The sequence below is a fragment of the Falco punctatus genome, assembly GCF_963210335.1.
Source record: "Falco punctatus genome assembly, chromosome: 4".
NCBI lineage: Eukaryota > Metazoa > Chordata > Aves > Falconiformes > Falconidae > Falco > Falco punctatus.
The window spans coordinates 96,870,377-96,887,632 of NC_137583.1; the positions used below are offsets into that span (position 1 = coordinate 96,870,377).

Consider the following 17,256-nt stretch of genomic DNA (forward strand, 5'->3'; position numbering starts at 1 on the left):
AAGCAGACAAACAATACATGTAGCAGTGTAAAAAAAAAGGTCAACATGAAACCTTTTCCGTATTTTGAAGAGTTATGCTGACCTCCCAGCTATTGAGCCTTCAGTTTCCTCAGACAGAGCACAAGTTTTGTCCTGAATTTGAGGTAAATCAAATTTCCACTTCAGAATAATTGGAAAACTTCCTAACAAAAGCTGATTAATCAGAAAATTTCTACTTGTTGCATTCCCAATGTATATTTGAGGTTAGACACACTATCTTGAAGGCTGAAGGTACAGACAAACTGAATTACTATTCATTTTAACACTGGGTAAATCATGTTAAAACAAATAAAAATATTACTCTTAGCTTGATACTATTTATCAATTGTTGCTAAAGCATGTAAGAATTCTGAAAACACCTAGTAAATCTTAACTAGTCCTGAAGAGTTATAATTCTGTTCTTTCCCTGGCTAAAGATCGGAATATTTAATCACTTTCTAGAGGTTTTATCTTGTCCATGACTTATGCCTGTGGTTCATTCCGATCCCTTACTCAGTTTTCTAACCACTTTCTTGGAGGTAAGGATCACTGGAAATGAGTATATGACTCCACAGGAGTGAGTCTGGATTTGTTATTATGCTGTTATCAGTCCCAGTGTTCTTGCTTACTTCATGCCAATGTTAGTCTCCACATTTCTAGTTAACAAAAATATTTCCCTCACCCTTATCTAAAGGAGTTTTCTATATTGAGTAGTTAGTGTGAGATTGGAGTGATTGGAGCTGCTCTGCACTAATTCCTTGGACAGATGTATTTTCAGCACGCTAAATGGAAGGACTTGCTTTACTTAATGAAACTTACTTGTGCAAGGCACTATTAGACTTCCCTTTACAAAAAGCATAATTTCAGCAACTATACAGAAAGGAAGTAAGTTTTCCTTTCATAAGCAACTCCTATACAATCCATTCAGTTCACAATCTATACGAATGCAGTTTACGTACTTGTATCAATTTGGTTGTTTCTGATGCTAAATTGCTATATTGTAATTGCTACTACAGAGGACTTCAAAGAGACGCAAAATATGGTCTAAAAATCAAAATAAAAGTCTGCATGTGCATTATAAAACCGGAATGTTTTCCTGAGATTGTACAAATAAATAGGGCAGTAATATCACCCTGAGTAGCAAAGACTGCTGTTCAGTATTTGACAAATACTTGAAGTGGGAAAAATTAATCAACTTTGAGGTCATAGATTTTTCCCCCCTTCAAAATACAATAATCGTTTGTCTTCTTACCAAATTTTTACCAGCTAAGAACAGTTCCAGATACAGGTTTATATTCTTCAGTTCTTTGACTCACCAGTAGGTACTCTGTATGCTAAGATACAAATTTTACAGTGATTGTGGGCTGTTTAAGTACCTACAGTACTGAGCTCAAACATACCAATGGCATTGTAATGATTTCTTATTGCAACCTTTGCTATATTTCTTTTTTATTTCCCCCATAACTGAGCACACAGATAGTAAAGCGTCACTTCAAATAAACTAAGTATTATGACTTCACTCTTTTAAGCTTCCCGTAATTTTTCTTCTCTACAACGGACATACGAAAAGCCGAGCAAAAAGCAGTGTGCAGTAATAAAACCAAAGAACAAAAACATGAAAACATGTAATACTTCATTAGCCAACTCACAAGCTCCGTATTCTTGCATACAAGAAAAGCTGCTGCTGGAACACAACTCCTGGGCTGCGGTCCTATTTTGAGTCCCAAAACTTTGCTTATCCTCTTTTAAATCTGACAGAGCACTCAAACCTGGAGTCTGATGACTGACTTATTATTCAAGTACATGTACCCAATAAGTATGATTTATAGCAGAACTCTCAACAGCTTCTACCTTTGAGGTACAATTTATGAAGTTGGTACTTTGCAGGCAGAAAGGAACTGAAAATTGTTCAAGTGGCCGAAAGGTATAAAAATCTGTTTCTGAAGCTTGCCATTTTTTGTGCAAAATCTTACAGCACAGAACATTAGTAGTTAAAATATAAATAACCAAATGTTATTTGTCCTTCTACATGCCAAAAGTACTGGCTATACCTCAATTTTCAAACATGTATTATTACTGTTTTATCAAGCAAAAAACATAAAAAAGTATTTTTGGAAGCTGTTGGGAAGTCAGAACAATCCAGTATTAATTACATTCACTGGGCTTTTTGTTTCTAAGAAACATACTGTAACTTTAAAAATCCATTTGTTTTTTCCAAAAGTTTACAAGGAAAAAAAGAAAAATATTATAATCTTCAAGGCTGTAACCTCTTACTGGAAAAGCTATTACCATTAAAATTGCAATAGCCTATCTCTGACTTGATTTCTGATTCTTCTGATGATAGATATGGGTTTATTAACTTTAGGCACCAACGCAAATCTACAACTAATGTACTGTATAATCAAATGATGCTTTTCCATAAACCCACAGGTTACAGAAAAAAAAATAAAGCAGGACAATTGTCTGAAAACATTGTTTAAGTGATATGATTTATAATACCTCTACAGGATTCTTACTCAGACATCATACAATTGAGTATTTATTCACCCTTTCACTTCTTGTAATATATAGCAGGAGAGAAAGTGTGTTCCTTGCCAACTGGCAAACTAATAGCACTGCAATTGCTAACAGGGGTGATCATTTTTCTTTTAGCTTGAACTGTACTACAAATCAGAGTTTTCAGAAGCAGCCTATTTCTTCCACAGGAAAAAAAAAAAGTTACTTCAATATTACAAATAAACGCCCATAAACCAGAAAAAGTTACAAATGAAACACCTCCCTCTCTCCACTCAAGCTATTCTACCTACCGCAAAGCATAACTGGTCCCTCCAAACCAGGGCTGCCTTCAAACCCATCACTGTCCATATTAGTCCGATATCTACTTCCTCCTCTGCCCAATTATCTGGGTCCACTTGAGAAGGAACAAATAATCTCTGACTTTGTATCCTTTCAAATGAGCTTCCTGCCCGAGAAGCTGAGGGTTTCAGTCATTTACTTACAAGCATAGCAGATATTCTGTAGAAAATGTGCAAAAGACATGACACTGCCCTGAAAAACTTCCAATCTAATAATAACAATAATAACAAGAAAGAGTAAGAACTGCAACGTAAGACCAAGGCTTTCTTTGTTCAACTGTAGAGTATGCAACTATAGCAACAAATGAATAAATCTTAGAGTGAAAGTATTTGCTAAGTCCACCATCAGAAAAATATTTCTCAGTTTTAGAGAAAAAAAACCTGGAATGCTCATTATAGTCAGATTACAGAAGTTTAAATACTTGGGGCAAATGAGAACAAGACCAATCCTTGCATTAGAAGAAAGTGTATTTACATTTAAATTCCAGATATTTGTAACAAGATATTAGCCACTCTTTTTCCACATGTCAAATTTTGTATTTTTTTTAAAAGAGCTGCACTGCCTTCCAATGGTTTTCATGCATATCTGATACAAGCAAGCAACAAACTAAGTGCATTTGATGACACTTTCAACAGTACATTTCTGTTTCATTTCTGGCACTGTGAGCAAATTGTTTCCACTGCAACTAGTTTACTCTCCTTTTAATTAAAAGGTAGACTGCATAGTTAATATAGTAAAAATAATTAGGATATTAATTACACTCAGTGTGGCAATATTTAATTTCTCCTGTCATAACCATACAGCAAGACAATTTTAAAACATGTAGCACAAGCACAAACCGTTCTAGGTGCTGAAAGACATTCAGGCTCAGTCTTACAAAAACATTTATATGCAGGATCATAAAACAAATTCCCCACTGATAATTCTTTAGACAGCCAGGTCTGTGTGCCTAAATTTCCCTGAGCATCTACACTCTGCAGGGATGAGAACTCAGACTCACATGCCATCATAACACTCTAACACGCTATGCCCCTGGCCTTCAGAGCTTGCCTCTACAGCAGTACAATTTCAACAGGAGGTGTACAGAGCACCTCTCCATTCCAAATCCCCGATGACCAGCACAATATTGTGGGTGTTACAAAATGTGGACTTTATCTCAGGCTATAGAAAAGACCATCACCTGAGTCCCAGCATTCAGAACGAGATTATCATGATCTTTATTGGAGAAAGCTGACGGTCCCAATTCTATTTCTCAGATGATCACCTCTCCCAGCTACAGCTGCAATGCTGCTTTGGTAGACCACTGTGCAATCACAAGAAGGACATACACACACAAGAACTAGATATTTGGCTAAATCAGTTCTGAGTGTGCTTGGCCTGGGCCATTTTATTTTGTTGGTCCAGCCCCAAGAAGACCTTCAACCATGCAAAAGGCTTCTTTAGACACTGCCACAACAGTCAGTGCAGAGGCAGTGCTTAGCCACACCACTTCCAGTTGGTCAAATCCAAGGTGAGCCTATATATCCTCTGAGTTGCTCTGTAGGATGTTACCATCAATACAAGAGCTAACAGCTAAGCCACTGGTACTGTCCAGTTACTTGCACATGGGTTTTTTCCTGCCAAGTTCTTTAAAATGTACTGTATAGTAAGATATATGGTGGAATAAATTACTCAATGAAACAAACAACCTGCTCCCTATACAACATTTTAAAAAACATACCAAATTAGGTGTTGGAACTCAAGAAATTGACAAACGACAAACAATTCAAGAAACTGACACCTAGAAGTTAAATGCAGGAATTCTCACAGTAAACCTCACCACATTAATTTTATAGATGCTACTCATACAATTAGCATAGAAGCAATCATTTAGGAATTTAATTCTATATAGTTTCACAGATATTTTCCTTTTATCCTACAATGAAAACTGAGGTATACTACATAATCAGCAAGTTCTTTCAAAAGGTGTCTTCACTATCACAGTACACAATACTTTTCGCTGTCTAAACCACATCAACAAATTCTGTTGAATTACATAAATGGGACACTTAGCACCCGTAACAGTAAAAAGAACAGTCATTTCAATAGATATTTGGAAAGTCCTGCTGCTAGAAAAGAACTGTTTGCAGATTATGATTCTCTGCTAAGGAGGCAGCATATTAAATTGACTTTTAACTTCTGGTTCATAGCATTGAGTGCAACAAAGCAAAGTTATTAGAATTTCTGTTCAGGGCATCATTCAGTGACACGTCTCTTTTAATCACATTTTCTAAACAGTTCTACAAGTCTAATTTACAACACTGTCATCATATGGAATGAGTATTTCCCAACAAAAATTAAAATCCTTTTAAAATTCAATTCCTTTAAAAACAGACTGCTTTAATACCACCAAGAGAGCACTGTGATAGTAGACACTAAAAGAAGTCATAATATTTTAAGAGCACTTTCTTCAGACACAAGATACAAAATACCATTATTTGGGACATTCTCCCACTTCAAATCGAACAGGAAGCCATGACATACATACAAACTAATCCAAACATCTCTTCAGTGTATTAAGAAGAAATCTGCTCAATTTTAACAACACCATCACTGAAAGCTGTAATTGCACCACGATAAGGTTTTTTGTTGGGTTTTTTTGTTTTGTTTTGTTTTTTTTAAACTTTCCCCTCAAAGAGTGGGCCGTAGCAAAAACTATATGCAGGTACAGAAAACATTGCTGAGCTGGTTCAGTTCCAGCTCTGAAGTGGTCACTTCCAGTTGACTAGTATCTCCGCATCTGGCAGTTTACACTTGGTTTGAAAGCAAATTCAACAAGATGAGAGTGTGACAACCTCCATCAGTGTCTCGATCATGGGCTGAACTTACTGATGTTCATGCTATACCTAACTCCTGCAAAGGTGATCTAGTCATAAATTTCATCAGCTTGATATGTGACTAACTAAATGACTACAGTAAGCAAAATCCTCCCATTGGTTCTACCTTACATAACAGACTGGCAGTAATTGTAACAGGCAGCACTTTTCACTGCAGTGACTTTCTGAAAGCTTTGAAGTTGAATTTACATTTTATTTTGTTATAAAAAAAGTTCATGACACAAAGAATGTGAACTACATTAGAGAAAGTACTATAGGCTCTTCAGACAGATAAAACATTGTATAGCGTGGAAGAGTTGACGACTCTACACCAAACTTTGGACATTTTATTTCACTTCTTTTTCTGATATGCAAGGAAAAGATCACTATTAAATGACATGTTCCATAGCGTAACATAATTTGAACACATTAAAACAAATCAAGGCTAACAAAAAGACAAGTTCAAGAATTCCAAGAATTAAATCAGATACGTTACTATTTATTTCAAAACAGATTTAAGAAAGAATCAATAGCACTTGACAGCCTGTAAGCCATGTAACCGATATACAGTCCTCAGGTTTTTACTCCTTAACACATGTAGAATTACCTTAACAGAAGTTCTTTGGGTAGTTTTTTGTTAATAAGAGCTTCATCATTATTTGAGAAAACCTAGAAACAGAAAGAAAAAACATCATTTAAAAAGACCAACAAGAAAAATGCTTTTAGAGAGTCTTTTCACCTTCTACTTAGGTGCTTAATTCTTTTAAATTCCTGTTAATGTAAAGTTTTCAACATGTTAGTTGGTAAGACTATAAAATGATTTCAATACACACAACAGGGCCACACTCACACATACACATGCTCTTCCCTAGTTCTAAGATTTGATTGCACAAAAACTGTGGAGTAACTTAATCATTAGACAAGCAATCAAAAGCCACATTCACACTCCATAAAGAAAAATTTTAGGCAGTAGTGAAACTTGTAGCAATAGCAAGACACATATAAATATACATTAGCTGCACATCCTAAAATTGTCCCATTACAAAAACCAGAAACTGGACACTTTTCAGTTATTAGGTCCCTTCACTGTCTACAGTGGTCTCGGGCTTGTGAATACAGATAAAATACAATAAGCTAAAGATTTAAAGAATTTACTGCCACAGATATGACAGCAACTGTTATATAAGCAAGGGAAGCACTTCAAGAAATACTACAAGAAAAACTGAAAATACCTCTCACCCAGAACTAACGTATCTTTTAAGAGGAAAGACTGAAAGAAAATGCCCAAGGGAAAAAGCAGGCAATACTAATATTACATAGGAATGTTTCCACAAAAGGAGAAAAAGATCAATCAACAGTTAAGTAGAACAGCTAAACAAAGGAGATACTGACCAGACTCAAAACTTATTGTAAATATTTAGGTTTGAGAAATTTTGCCAGAGGAACACAGCAATAAACAAAACAGAAGGTGAGTCAGAATGTAAGGAACCATGGCAGAGACTGGAGGAAGTCAGTCACAAGCAATCACTTCCCCTGTTAAGTGAAGATCTTTATGGAATCCATTTGCCATTCACATTGCCAGAAACAAAAGCTAGAAAGAGGGATCTAAAATAGCCAAGTTTTCTCAATGCTAAAAGGTAAATATGAAAAACACACAAAACAGAAACATGAAAAACGACTGGAAGAAATCCTTCCCCCGTCTTTCATTCAGAATATGGTGTTTCTGACTCAAGCATCAGGGTATTACCCCTTGTTCATCCTACCATCAACATGTATTGCATACTTGACAACTATTTGCTTTGCTTCCTGGGTTTACAAAATAAATAAATAAAGGGGAAAAAGAAGGAAACTCAAGAGGTAGTTCTGAAAAAAGGTACACCAAGCAAAAATGAAAAGAAGCTGAATATAAGCTTGGTTCTGTCTTCATTTTTAAAAAAAGGGAGACAGCAGAAAGGACACATCCAGGAATTCTGAGAATGTCTCCCTAAAACTTACTGTGAGATTAGAAAACCTGAATTTCCATCTGGCTGCTGTCAAGAACCCTTTTTCTCTTCCAGTACATCCTAGGCTTATTTCAGGTCGAACTGCATACTACTGTTTTTCAATTGTGACACAACAGCAAAAGCCACTTTCTTCACTCACCATCTCTGTGCAGTTACCCACACATCTAAGAAAAAAAACTGTCATCTTTCAAGAGGACTAACAAATTTAATCAAGCTTCCTTTTCCTGCAACAGGAACAGCACAATTACAGACTGGTGATTGTTGCCATTCAAAGCGTAAAACACCCATGCATATGTATTTCAACGGGACAACTCGAGTTCCTTCAGAAGACAGACATTCCTGCCTTAAGCAGTCCCACTTGGCTGACCAAGGTCCAGGTTTGCTCTTGGTTCTGCTCTACATCCAATAGCTGTTGCTGTCAGTATTTTCAGCCTTTACACCGAAAGACACTGGTTTTAGAACTGGTTGACTCTTTATGAGCTTGGTAATTTATAGATTTATGAATTATTTGCATGTTTGCCATTTTAATATTATATGCTACTCATGGATTACAGTTTATAGACTGAAAACAATAGTATATATTTGGGTAACTTTTTAGAGCAGTCAAAACAGGCCTAATTGTGTTTATTGCACCACTCATTCAGAAAAAGGAGACACATATGCCATCCTCATAGAACTTGTGATAACTAAAAAGCGAAGTGGGAAAACACTCTCGTACATTACAGGTTAAAACAAATGACGTTGCAAAAAAGGAAGTTACCTCTGTGAGAACACACACAGTCCGTGGTAAAACAGACAAGTGAACTTAGACCTCATTAATTCTGGTCCAGAATCTGAACATTCAGTACCATAGACTACTAAAAATCCTCTTTTAACTTAATTATTTTGTAGTTGCAGTTAATTCCTCAATAGTTACATCACCTCACATACGCTTCCCACTTATATACACAAGTATATATTTTTAATAAAGCTGCCTTGCAGACTGCTACTAGTTTATGTGTGCTATCACTTTGCCAGTGGAAAAGTTGTTGTTACCAATTTTTTCCTTACACTGTAGATACTCAGATGTCCTGTAACATGGATATATGCTCACTGCGTGAAGGTGACACAGCATTTAAGTTTGTAAGGTATGAGCAAGTTACTGTTTAACACGAACAGCTACAATGTGTGCTCAAGACTTGATTATTTCCAACTACTCACCAACTCCTGCATTAAAAAGCCAAATCACTATAAAACATAGCACAGATTTTTGAGAACAGTATTTTTCTACTAAGGCCAAGCTGAAAATCTAAACGTACAACATAACTGGTAACTCTTATGGGAAAAAGGCTTATAATCGCTATATATTTTTATGTGAGGTAACTTTAGACTTAAAAGTTGGATGGAGAAACTGTTTTGAATACACGACAGCAGGTATGACCAATACGGTTGCATTTAGGAATCCCAGTTAATACTGAAGAAAGTGCAACTTTTACTACTTAATATGAGAAGCGTGCAACTTGCCCAGCCACATGAAGTACCCCGCCTGCTACACAAGCCACACATGAGGCCACAGATTTGAAGCTGTTTTCCCTCAAACATTAAGTTTTATGTGTTCTTGTGTGCATAGCTATAGTTACATCATGAAGTATTGTTCTTACAGAATATGAATATTTAGAAAAATGGAAGAGTATTTTTAAACTACTCTTTTACTCTACAAAAAGTGTATTAGCCTCTAGAGTCATACTGCATTTGCAATCTCAGGAGAGGGAATTCTTCAAAAGCTCGTCAGTACTAGTTTTCCTCCAAAGGAAGAATAGGCATGGGATAACTGGAGCAGTCACCTTCTAGATGAACATTTGTAATGTGATTTTGAATGTGTGCAAGCAGAGAGAAAAGACGGAAGGTGCAAACACAGTAATATATTTATTCTTTGAACACTTCCTGAAAATATAAAACATCCATTAATGAAATAAATATCCTGAGTACATTTATGCATCACCTCTCCAAAGTAAACAGTGCCATCCTTTTTGGTTTTTACTTTATTTTTATCATATAACTTCTAGTTTTCTGTTTCCATTTATAAAAAAACCAAAACATATACAAAAAACCCCACCAGAAACAATCAAGGAAGCATTCGATCACCATAAAAAATATTTTAGTAATCTTGTCAAACATAATTTATTTTTCTTCAGTTACAGGTAGCGCTGACAACGATAAGCCCTCAAAATACCCATACATAATAATACAGAATAATAATGAAGAATACCATGGATGTAGACAGAGTATTTCTTCTCTCTTTGCTTTTGCATTTGGTAGCAAGTTTAACTGTTAATGACAAGGTATCTCAAAATCTAGAAAAGCGTTTTTAAGTGTATAAAATCCCACAATACAACAGACAAATCTGTGCACAAGGAAAAAGGATAGGTGAGATTGAACATCTGTAATAAATGTTACTCTAAAACCAACTCTAAATTTCCTGTAAACAGAAGACGAGATTCTTAAAGGAACTATGAGAAGCAGCGACACAAAACCCATGAGAGAAAACTGTAATTGCTTATTACTTGAATCTTGAGCCATTCCTTACATGCTTCAACTGACCTCTCTTGGTGGTATCTTCACTGTATTTTTGAAAGACTCGTTATAATGAGCTAAAAAGGAAGTATTTCCTTAAAAAATGACCAAATACTTGCTTACATTAAATGTCTTCAGCAACTACACTTGATTTTTTTATCTCTTTATTATATAAATGAAGTATCCATTGTGTAAATCTGTCAAATTCAAAAAGAATAATCTCCCTGATTTGCCTCCTAAAACATATTAATTGCCATTAGTCCTAGAACATAACTGTACATCACAGTTAGCCTGCCACCATTCAAAGCACCACATATTATTCTCTTTTGGTCTAATAGTTAGTGATGAAGCTCTCCTGTTTTCACCAAAATTACTGAGTTGAAGAAGTCTTTTCTGATGGAGTTGTGCGTTTGTGGGTTTGTACCTAGTCTGGCAAAGAACTGTAAGATGCTCAGAAAGTTTGTGTTTTCTCTACAAAGAAAAAAAGGACTATTAATCCTAGTTCATTAAGCTTATCTAAACCAATAAGCAATTCCCTTCAACTAGTATTTCAAGATCAAAATAAGGTTATAGTACTGTTTTGGTGATAGTCCTTAATTTTTTTTTTTTTAGTGATGCAATTTTAGGTGTCATTCGGTCCTCTGTTGAAGAGGACTATTTTCTTTACAGATGAAACAGTTTTGTTAGCAGCTCAGACACTATGGCTCAGTTCCACAGAGATATTTATGCATCTAATTGCCACTGAAATAAAAGTAGATAAGGACTTTCAACTTGTCAACTTTTCAAATCAGAAGTTACTAAAAACCAAACTCAAAAATAGCCTTGCTTCGTAGTGCGCTAAAGCAAGTAATTACGGGTAAATGTAGATCTGGGAAAGAGCAAAGATGAAGTCTAAGAGACCCCAAAGAACATCCACAAAAAGCAAAGACAGATATATACTGAAAACAAAGCTGAATTATTTATCAAGCCAGGAATAAAACCCAACATTGAGTTGCTGTTGCCAAAGGAGACAGCAGTTCAGAATCAAATCCATACATTTCCCTCCTCCTATGATAGCTGACAGAGCAAGCATACTAGTTAAATTGTAAATATTGCCATATGTAAAACACATCAAGTCTTTCAGGTTTTCACTAGCAAGAACAGTATTTATTTAGTATTATTTAGGCAGTGATAGGCATCATAAGAACATAATGTTTAAAATGAAAATCCTGACAAAATAAAGTCTTATTCAGTTCCCTTGATGTTCAGATTTTCGTTACCAAACACAAAAACCCATCAGCTTGCTGTACATCTCTCCTCATTGGAGGCACCTGATTGTTGCCTGTGCTATTTCCCCTTCACTATACTACTGAAATTGCCTCTTGCTATTGTGGCAGCAAAGCCAGCAGATCAGCTTTGCTACCCAGAGCAGTTCACAAGCACACTAAAGTAATGAATGGCATCCTAAAAAGCTCTCTATTTAAATAGAGCAGAAAAATGCAGGAGGAAGAAGGGTAAACCATCTTCCTTTACTATAAATTTCAGATTATCCCACATTACACTATAGACTGCTCTCTAATGGTCAGAGAATTGCTGCTAGCTGCTGCTTTCTCCGGAAATACACAATTAATGCATTAGACAGGCAGACAGACGGAATCATTTAACCCATGCAAGTAGCGAAATGTAACTAACTGTATCTAGGCAGCAACAAGAGTGTTAGACAGGCTAAGGGATATGCATTGCCAAGAAGACTGAAATAAGTGATACTGAAGACAACAGCTGATGGTGTTAAATTAGAACCCATGGTAAAGCTTTCTGTGTAATCAATAAAGTTAAAACACACTGAAGCAAACCTTGAAAGGCAATCCCATCTCAAGCCCAGCTTGTCTACAGCAGAGACTGGTGAAGTCTTCTATTTCAATACACAGACACTATCTGCTCTCCAGGCTCTCACTCCTATACTCCAGCTGTTCACCACGGTCCAGTCTTTGACTTTGTGCACTTCAAGACCCCAGCCATCCTGGTCTGTTGTGGTCACTAACCTCTTTTTCCCTTGGACACTCTTCTACCAAAATTCAGGGCACTGCATTCAGTAGGCTTATAGCTTCCTCCTCACTGCCGGATACCTAGCAACCCTTTTGCACTGGTCTTTTGTCAGATTCTTTTCTCTTCCAGCACTGTGACAAACTGACTGATCAAAAGCAACTAATACTTCATAACAATTACTTTTGGTTTTAATGCATTGGTCATCTTAAGCCGTTAAGGCTTACTTTCAGAGAGCAAGATCAAATGCACCTGTGAACACCTCTCTGTCTTTCCTTAATGCCTTCCACTGAGCTAGGGCTACCTATAAGGGCCATATTGCTTTTAAAGCTTTCCCAGAGCAAGTGCTGTCCAATACTATAAAACCTGCCAGGCCGAAGCAGCTGGCCACACTGCCCACTTCACTGCTCTGTTTTCTTCCAGAAGAGCTACCATTCTTGTTTTGCCAGCACTGGTATTCACACCACATCATTCACATTTTACTGGAGGGCATCAGTCTGGTTCTGCAAGGCCCTGTTCTCACTGGGTGACAGGTCAAGGTCATTTGTGAACTTCAGAGCTGATGGCCATAGCCGCACAATTCTGTCTCGAGGCCTTTGGCTGTTCCAACTCAACTGCCTCTTAGCGTGGAGCCGCTGTCTCGAGCACACTAGCTCATTCTCAGTTGACCAAATAGCTGACATCACCCTTTCCTGTGCGTTTTTCAGAAAGACAGTCACCTACCAACAACAAACTTGGAAATCACCAATCAAGTCTTTTCAAAAGTATGGCTTAATTACTGCAAGCAGCCAAGGCATTAAAGTCTAACAGGTTAGCCTGACCTGTTAGCTGAGCTGCCCATCCTTTAATGCAAAACTTAACCTCATCTCCTACAAAGTCACCAAAGAGACAGCAATCCTCCAAACTAGCCCCACATATTAAGCATACTTTCACATATTGCTGTCTTACCAGCAATGCTATTTAAGGTGCTGTGACACAGATTTATTTCAACTTTTAATACACTGTAAATTCTGATACAGACCAAAGAGGCACTGAACAAACTTGAAGTTTAAGACTTTCTGTACCATGTCAATATTTCAGACTGACATAGTGTGATAGCTCCTACTTTAACTTGTTAAAAAATAGGAAGGGGAAGTCTAATTGTTTGCAGAATTAGTGATTGACCTAATTATTGGCAGGCCTAAAATTCAGTCGAAAGATAGCATTTTATCAATACCTGCCATCATGTAACTGATGTTTGGTAGCCTGCATGACAGAAAACATTAGGTTCAATCCAATACCAAATCAAAAGAAACAGCCATTACACTATTACTTGCAAAAAAAAAAAAAAAAAAATGTTTGCAAGTTCTACTTCCCCTATGTTACTCTGTGAGAAGAGCTATATGGAAGATTAATCCTCCATTCAGGCTATGATCCATCTAGCTCACACTTTGTCTTTAAAAGCATCTTGTTCTTACCACTACCAGAAATGGCAAAACAAGCCTGAACCACATGGAAAATTAAACTACTCCTTACCTAATATTTCAAGACTAGAGATTGTTTCATCTCAGAAAAAAACCCACAAAACAACAACTACTGGTTAAACACTAAGAAATCTGGAAAAAAAGCTGTCAATTGTACCTCTGCTTATTCTGTAAATATACATAAAGAGACAGGTGCAAAAAAGACCAAATTTTATCCTCATCATTTGTTAGTTATATACTGATAGGTAAATCTTTTCTTCAGTTTGTTTTCTTTTTAAACAAATTAATGACTGAATATTTCCTTTGTCAGATAGTCATCCACTGTTCCCCTTTTAAGATTACTCACTTCCAAATAAAACCAATACATGATGAAGCATTTAGACATTATTCCTAAAAAACAAAATAAAGCATTCAAGTAACAGTCGAATCTACAAATCACTTTAAAGTAGAACATGGGGAAACCTGTATCACCTACTTCATGGCTTCAAGAATAACAGACCTGTGGCAGAAAATTAACATCAGATGGATGAAGCAGTTGTTGACTGTAGCCCATCAGAAGGGTAGATTACATATCATACAGCTTCTGTGCTTTTTTTTTTCTTGACCAGGCAAGTAATAAATCCCTCCTTAAGCATCAAGCAGAAACTCAATGCAATTTGTAAAAGCCAACATTCAAAACACCTGAGAAAGTTACTTGAATGGTCAAAGGAAGGTACCTTTGAGACTCTAAGCAGAAATACTGGAATAAATTCTAAGGCAGCTTCCATCACAACATTCACAGGGACTGCGTGCTCAAATCACAATTTGTTTCATCACAAAGATATTCCATTTGGTTTCACACAGTCTTCTACAATCATGCTATATAATACACATTCTCAGACATTCAGAGCATGATACGTTTCTGAAAAATCAGTTTGAGAAGAGCTGGTAGCCATTTGTTTTAAAGCAGCAGTATTTGGTTACGGATAGCCATTCAGTCTAAGCCACCCAAGTCACAGGTTCATCAGAGCCCTTAAGAGTATTCCTTTCAAAACTCCTCCTCTGAATCACCACTTATGCATATAGTTGGTTTTACTGCCATACACACGGCTAAGTTTTATTCCCAGTCTCCAATATTAGCATACAAACTAACACACTGATGGCACGACAAGGGAGACCTGAAATCCTCCCAGCATGTGCACACACAGATTCTCCTGCAGGTCCATTTCCCAAGGAGTTTGCACCATTCTAATTTGGACTGACACAGTCTTCCCTCCAGCCACGCAATCCCACATCCAGAAAGGCAATTATTTTTCTTACTGTACTTAGCTCAAACTGTAAATGAAATTACAGCTTAAGTCCTGACTGCGTGGATGAAGCAGAATCCCTTCTTCTAATCATCAGTGAAACAAGAATTTTGAGTACTAATAATTTTCTCCCCAACATAACTGCTCTTCAAAAATATATTTGAGATTTAAAAGGTATATTTCATTACAAAAACGACTCTATAGCTTCTACAAAGCCATTTCAAAACAGTGCTTGATCTGCATCATAAACACTATGTCAGAACTGATGTTTTTCCTAATAATGAGAGTGTGAAATCTTTCTTATGAAAAGCAAACCTTCTAGAGCATGAACCAGAAAAAAAGATGCCACAAAACCTGTATTGTGGCTGCACACACCATATATGTAGTGTGTAATTAATAAAAGCTTCCAATTATAAGAGACAAAATTAGGTACCTCTTCATGCTTACAAGCAGCAATTATAACTGACTTCAAAGGAAACAGCATCATAGTAGCATTCCAAAACACCTTTTTCAAGCTGATCCAAGAAAAGAGGTTGAGATTTAGAAGAGAAACTGGACACTCACTTAATTGTTAGTATTTGCCAAAATCCTTAGTTTCTGCAGAAATAAAATAACCTTGATACTTTAGAAGTACATCATAGACCATTTTCAGAACTGCAAGCACACTCAGACATTCTGCCCCTTAATATTTAGATAACTACTACATAGTATCAAGTCATGATATGGAAATGCCCTTCCTCTGTGAAGCTCTGACCTCAATTTCAACCTCTGAAAACAGACAAACCTGACATACTGGTAAAGTTTCACATTTATGGAGATCTGATGATGTCTTGTCTCCTTATCGATTTAAATTTATAGAACATACTGGTTAACCAGTTGAACAGCAAACAAATCCAATGAAAACAGAGTTTACTATTTCCTGCTGCCTGAAGGAGAACACAGGAAAACACTGGGATAGAAAAAGAGAATATACCATGAAGTATGGCCAATATTTTAAGGGTAGCAGCCTGATACCAAATTTTAAGTACTTTGTGGGCTACACAGCAGCAGCTTGTGGTTCCATGTAGTCATAAATGCGCAAGCCCAGAAAAGGGCGCATTTCCAGTTCTAGTCCTCTAGCACAAGTGCAGTGTTTCCTCCAAGGCAAAGACAACCCAGAGGGAATCACCGAAGAGATTGGCTGTAGCTGATTGTATCAACTGAGGTGCCCTTGTATTTAAACAACGCAAGTATTGTTGCATTTCCATTACCTCTCTGTACCCAACAGAAACTATTTAGTCCATTTAAACACTTAAATTCATACCATAGTTTTGCTTGTTGTTTTTTTTCTGGGTTTTTTTGGAGGGTTTGTTGTTGGGTTTTTTTGGCAGAGGGGCAGGACGGGACACAGGAGGGAGGTCATTGGAGTCAGCAAAAATTACTTACCTTACAGATTTTGTGCTTTCTTTTTCCTGACCAGGTAAATAACAAACCCCTCCTTAAGCATCAGACACTCAAATGCAATTTGCAAAAGCCTAAGCTCAAAACACCTGAGAAAGGTACTCTCCTTTGATCCCCCACGTAACTTTAAGACTCTACAGAGACATATTGAAATAGAAACTAAGGCAGCCTCCATCACATTTTAAGTATAATTTGTTTCATCACAAAAATAATCCATTTGGTTTCATGCAGTCTTGTAGAATCACACTGTATACACAATTTTCATTTACAGCACAGTACATATTTTGAAAAATTGATCTGAGAGAGAAGCTTGATCTTCACAAACTACTAGGAAAAAAAATCTTCAATCTCAAGAACTAGTTTAAACTTTGATAGAGACATACAAGTAATTTCCGGATCCTGAAAAATAAACATGGAATTGACAGAGGAGACACCAGTTTGAAGTGAATTTTAAGTCCATCATTATGTTCTTTTAATGCCTTATGTGTAACTTCTTCTGTTGTAAAAATGGATAAAGACTTCCAGCATTTTTAAGAATGCAAATCTGGCTTTCACCATTTTGAAGTTACTCTATGTTTACAATCTTCCTCCTCACAAGCTTTAGAAACAATTAAAATATCCCACACCGTCTTAAAAGCTCAAGTGGGAAAGCTATTCTGTAAAAGCTCGCCCAGACAGCTGTTCTCCAACCCTATCACATTCTAATCAAATACAACTCAAGTATCATAAGAAATTTTAACAGTTTTTGCACTGTGCTAAA

The 17,256-nt window shown here is 36.5% G+C and overlaps 1 protein-coding gene across 2 annotated transcripts in view; it reads right to left on the bottom strand.

Moving 5' to 3' along the window:
- Positions 1-17,256, bottom strand: part of FBXL2 (F-box and leucine rich repeat protein 2) — a 63,330-nt gene that overhangs the window by 35,609 nt on the left and 10,465 nt on the right. For both annotated transcript variants that reach the window (XM_080385912.1, XM_080385911.1), the window contains exon 2: positions 6,337-6,398. In XM_080385912.1, coding sequence (XP_080242038.1) covers positions 6,337-6,398 — 62 coding nt within the window. The remainder of the gene's footprint in view (positions 1-6,336; positions 6,399-17,256) is intronic.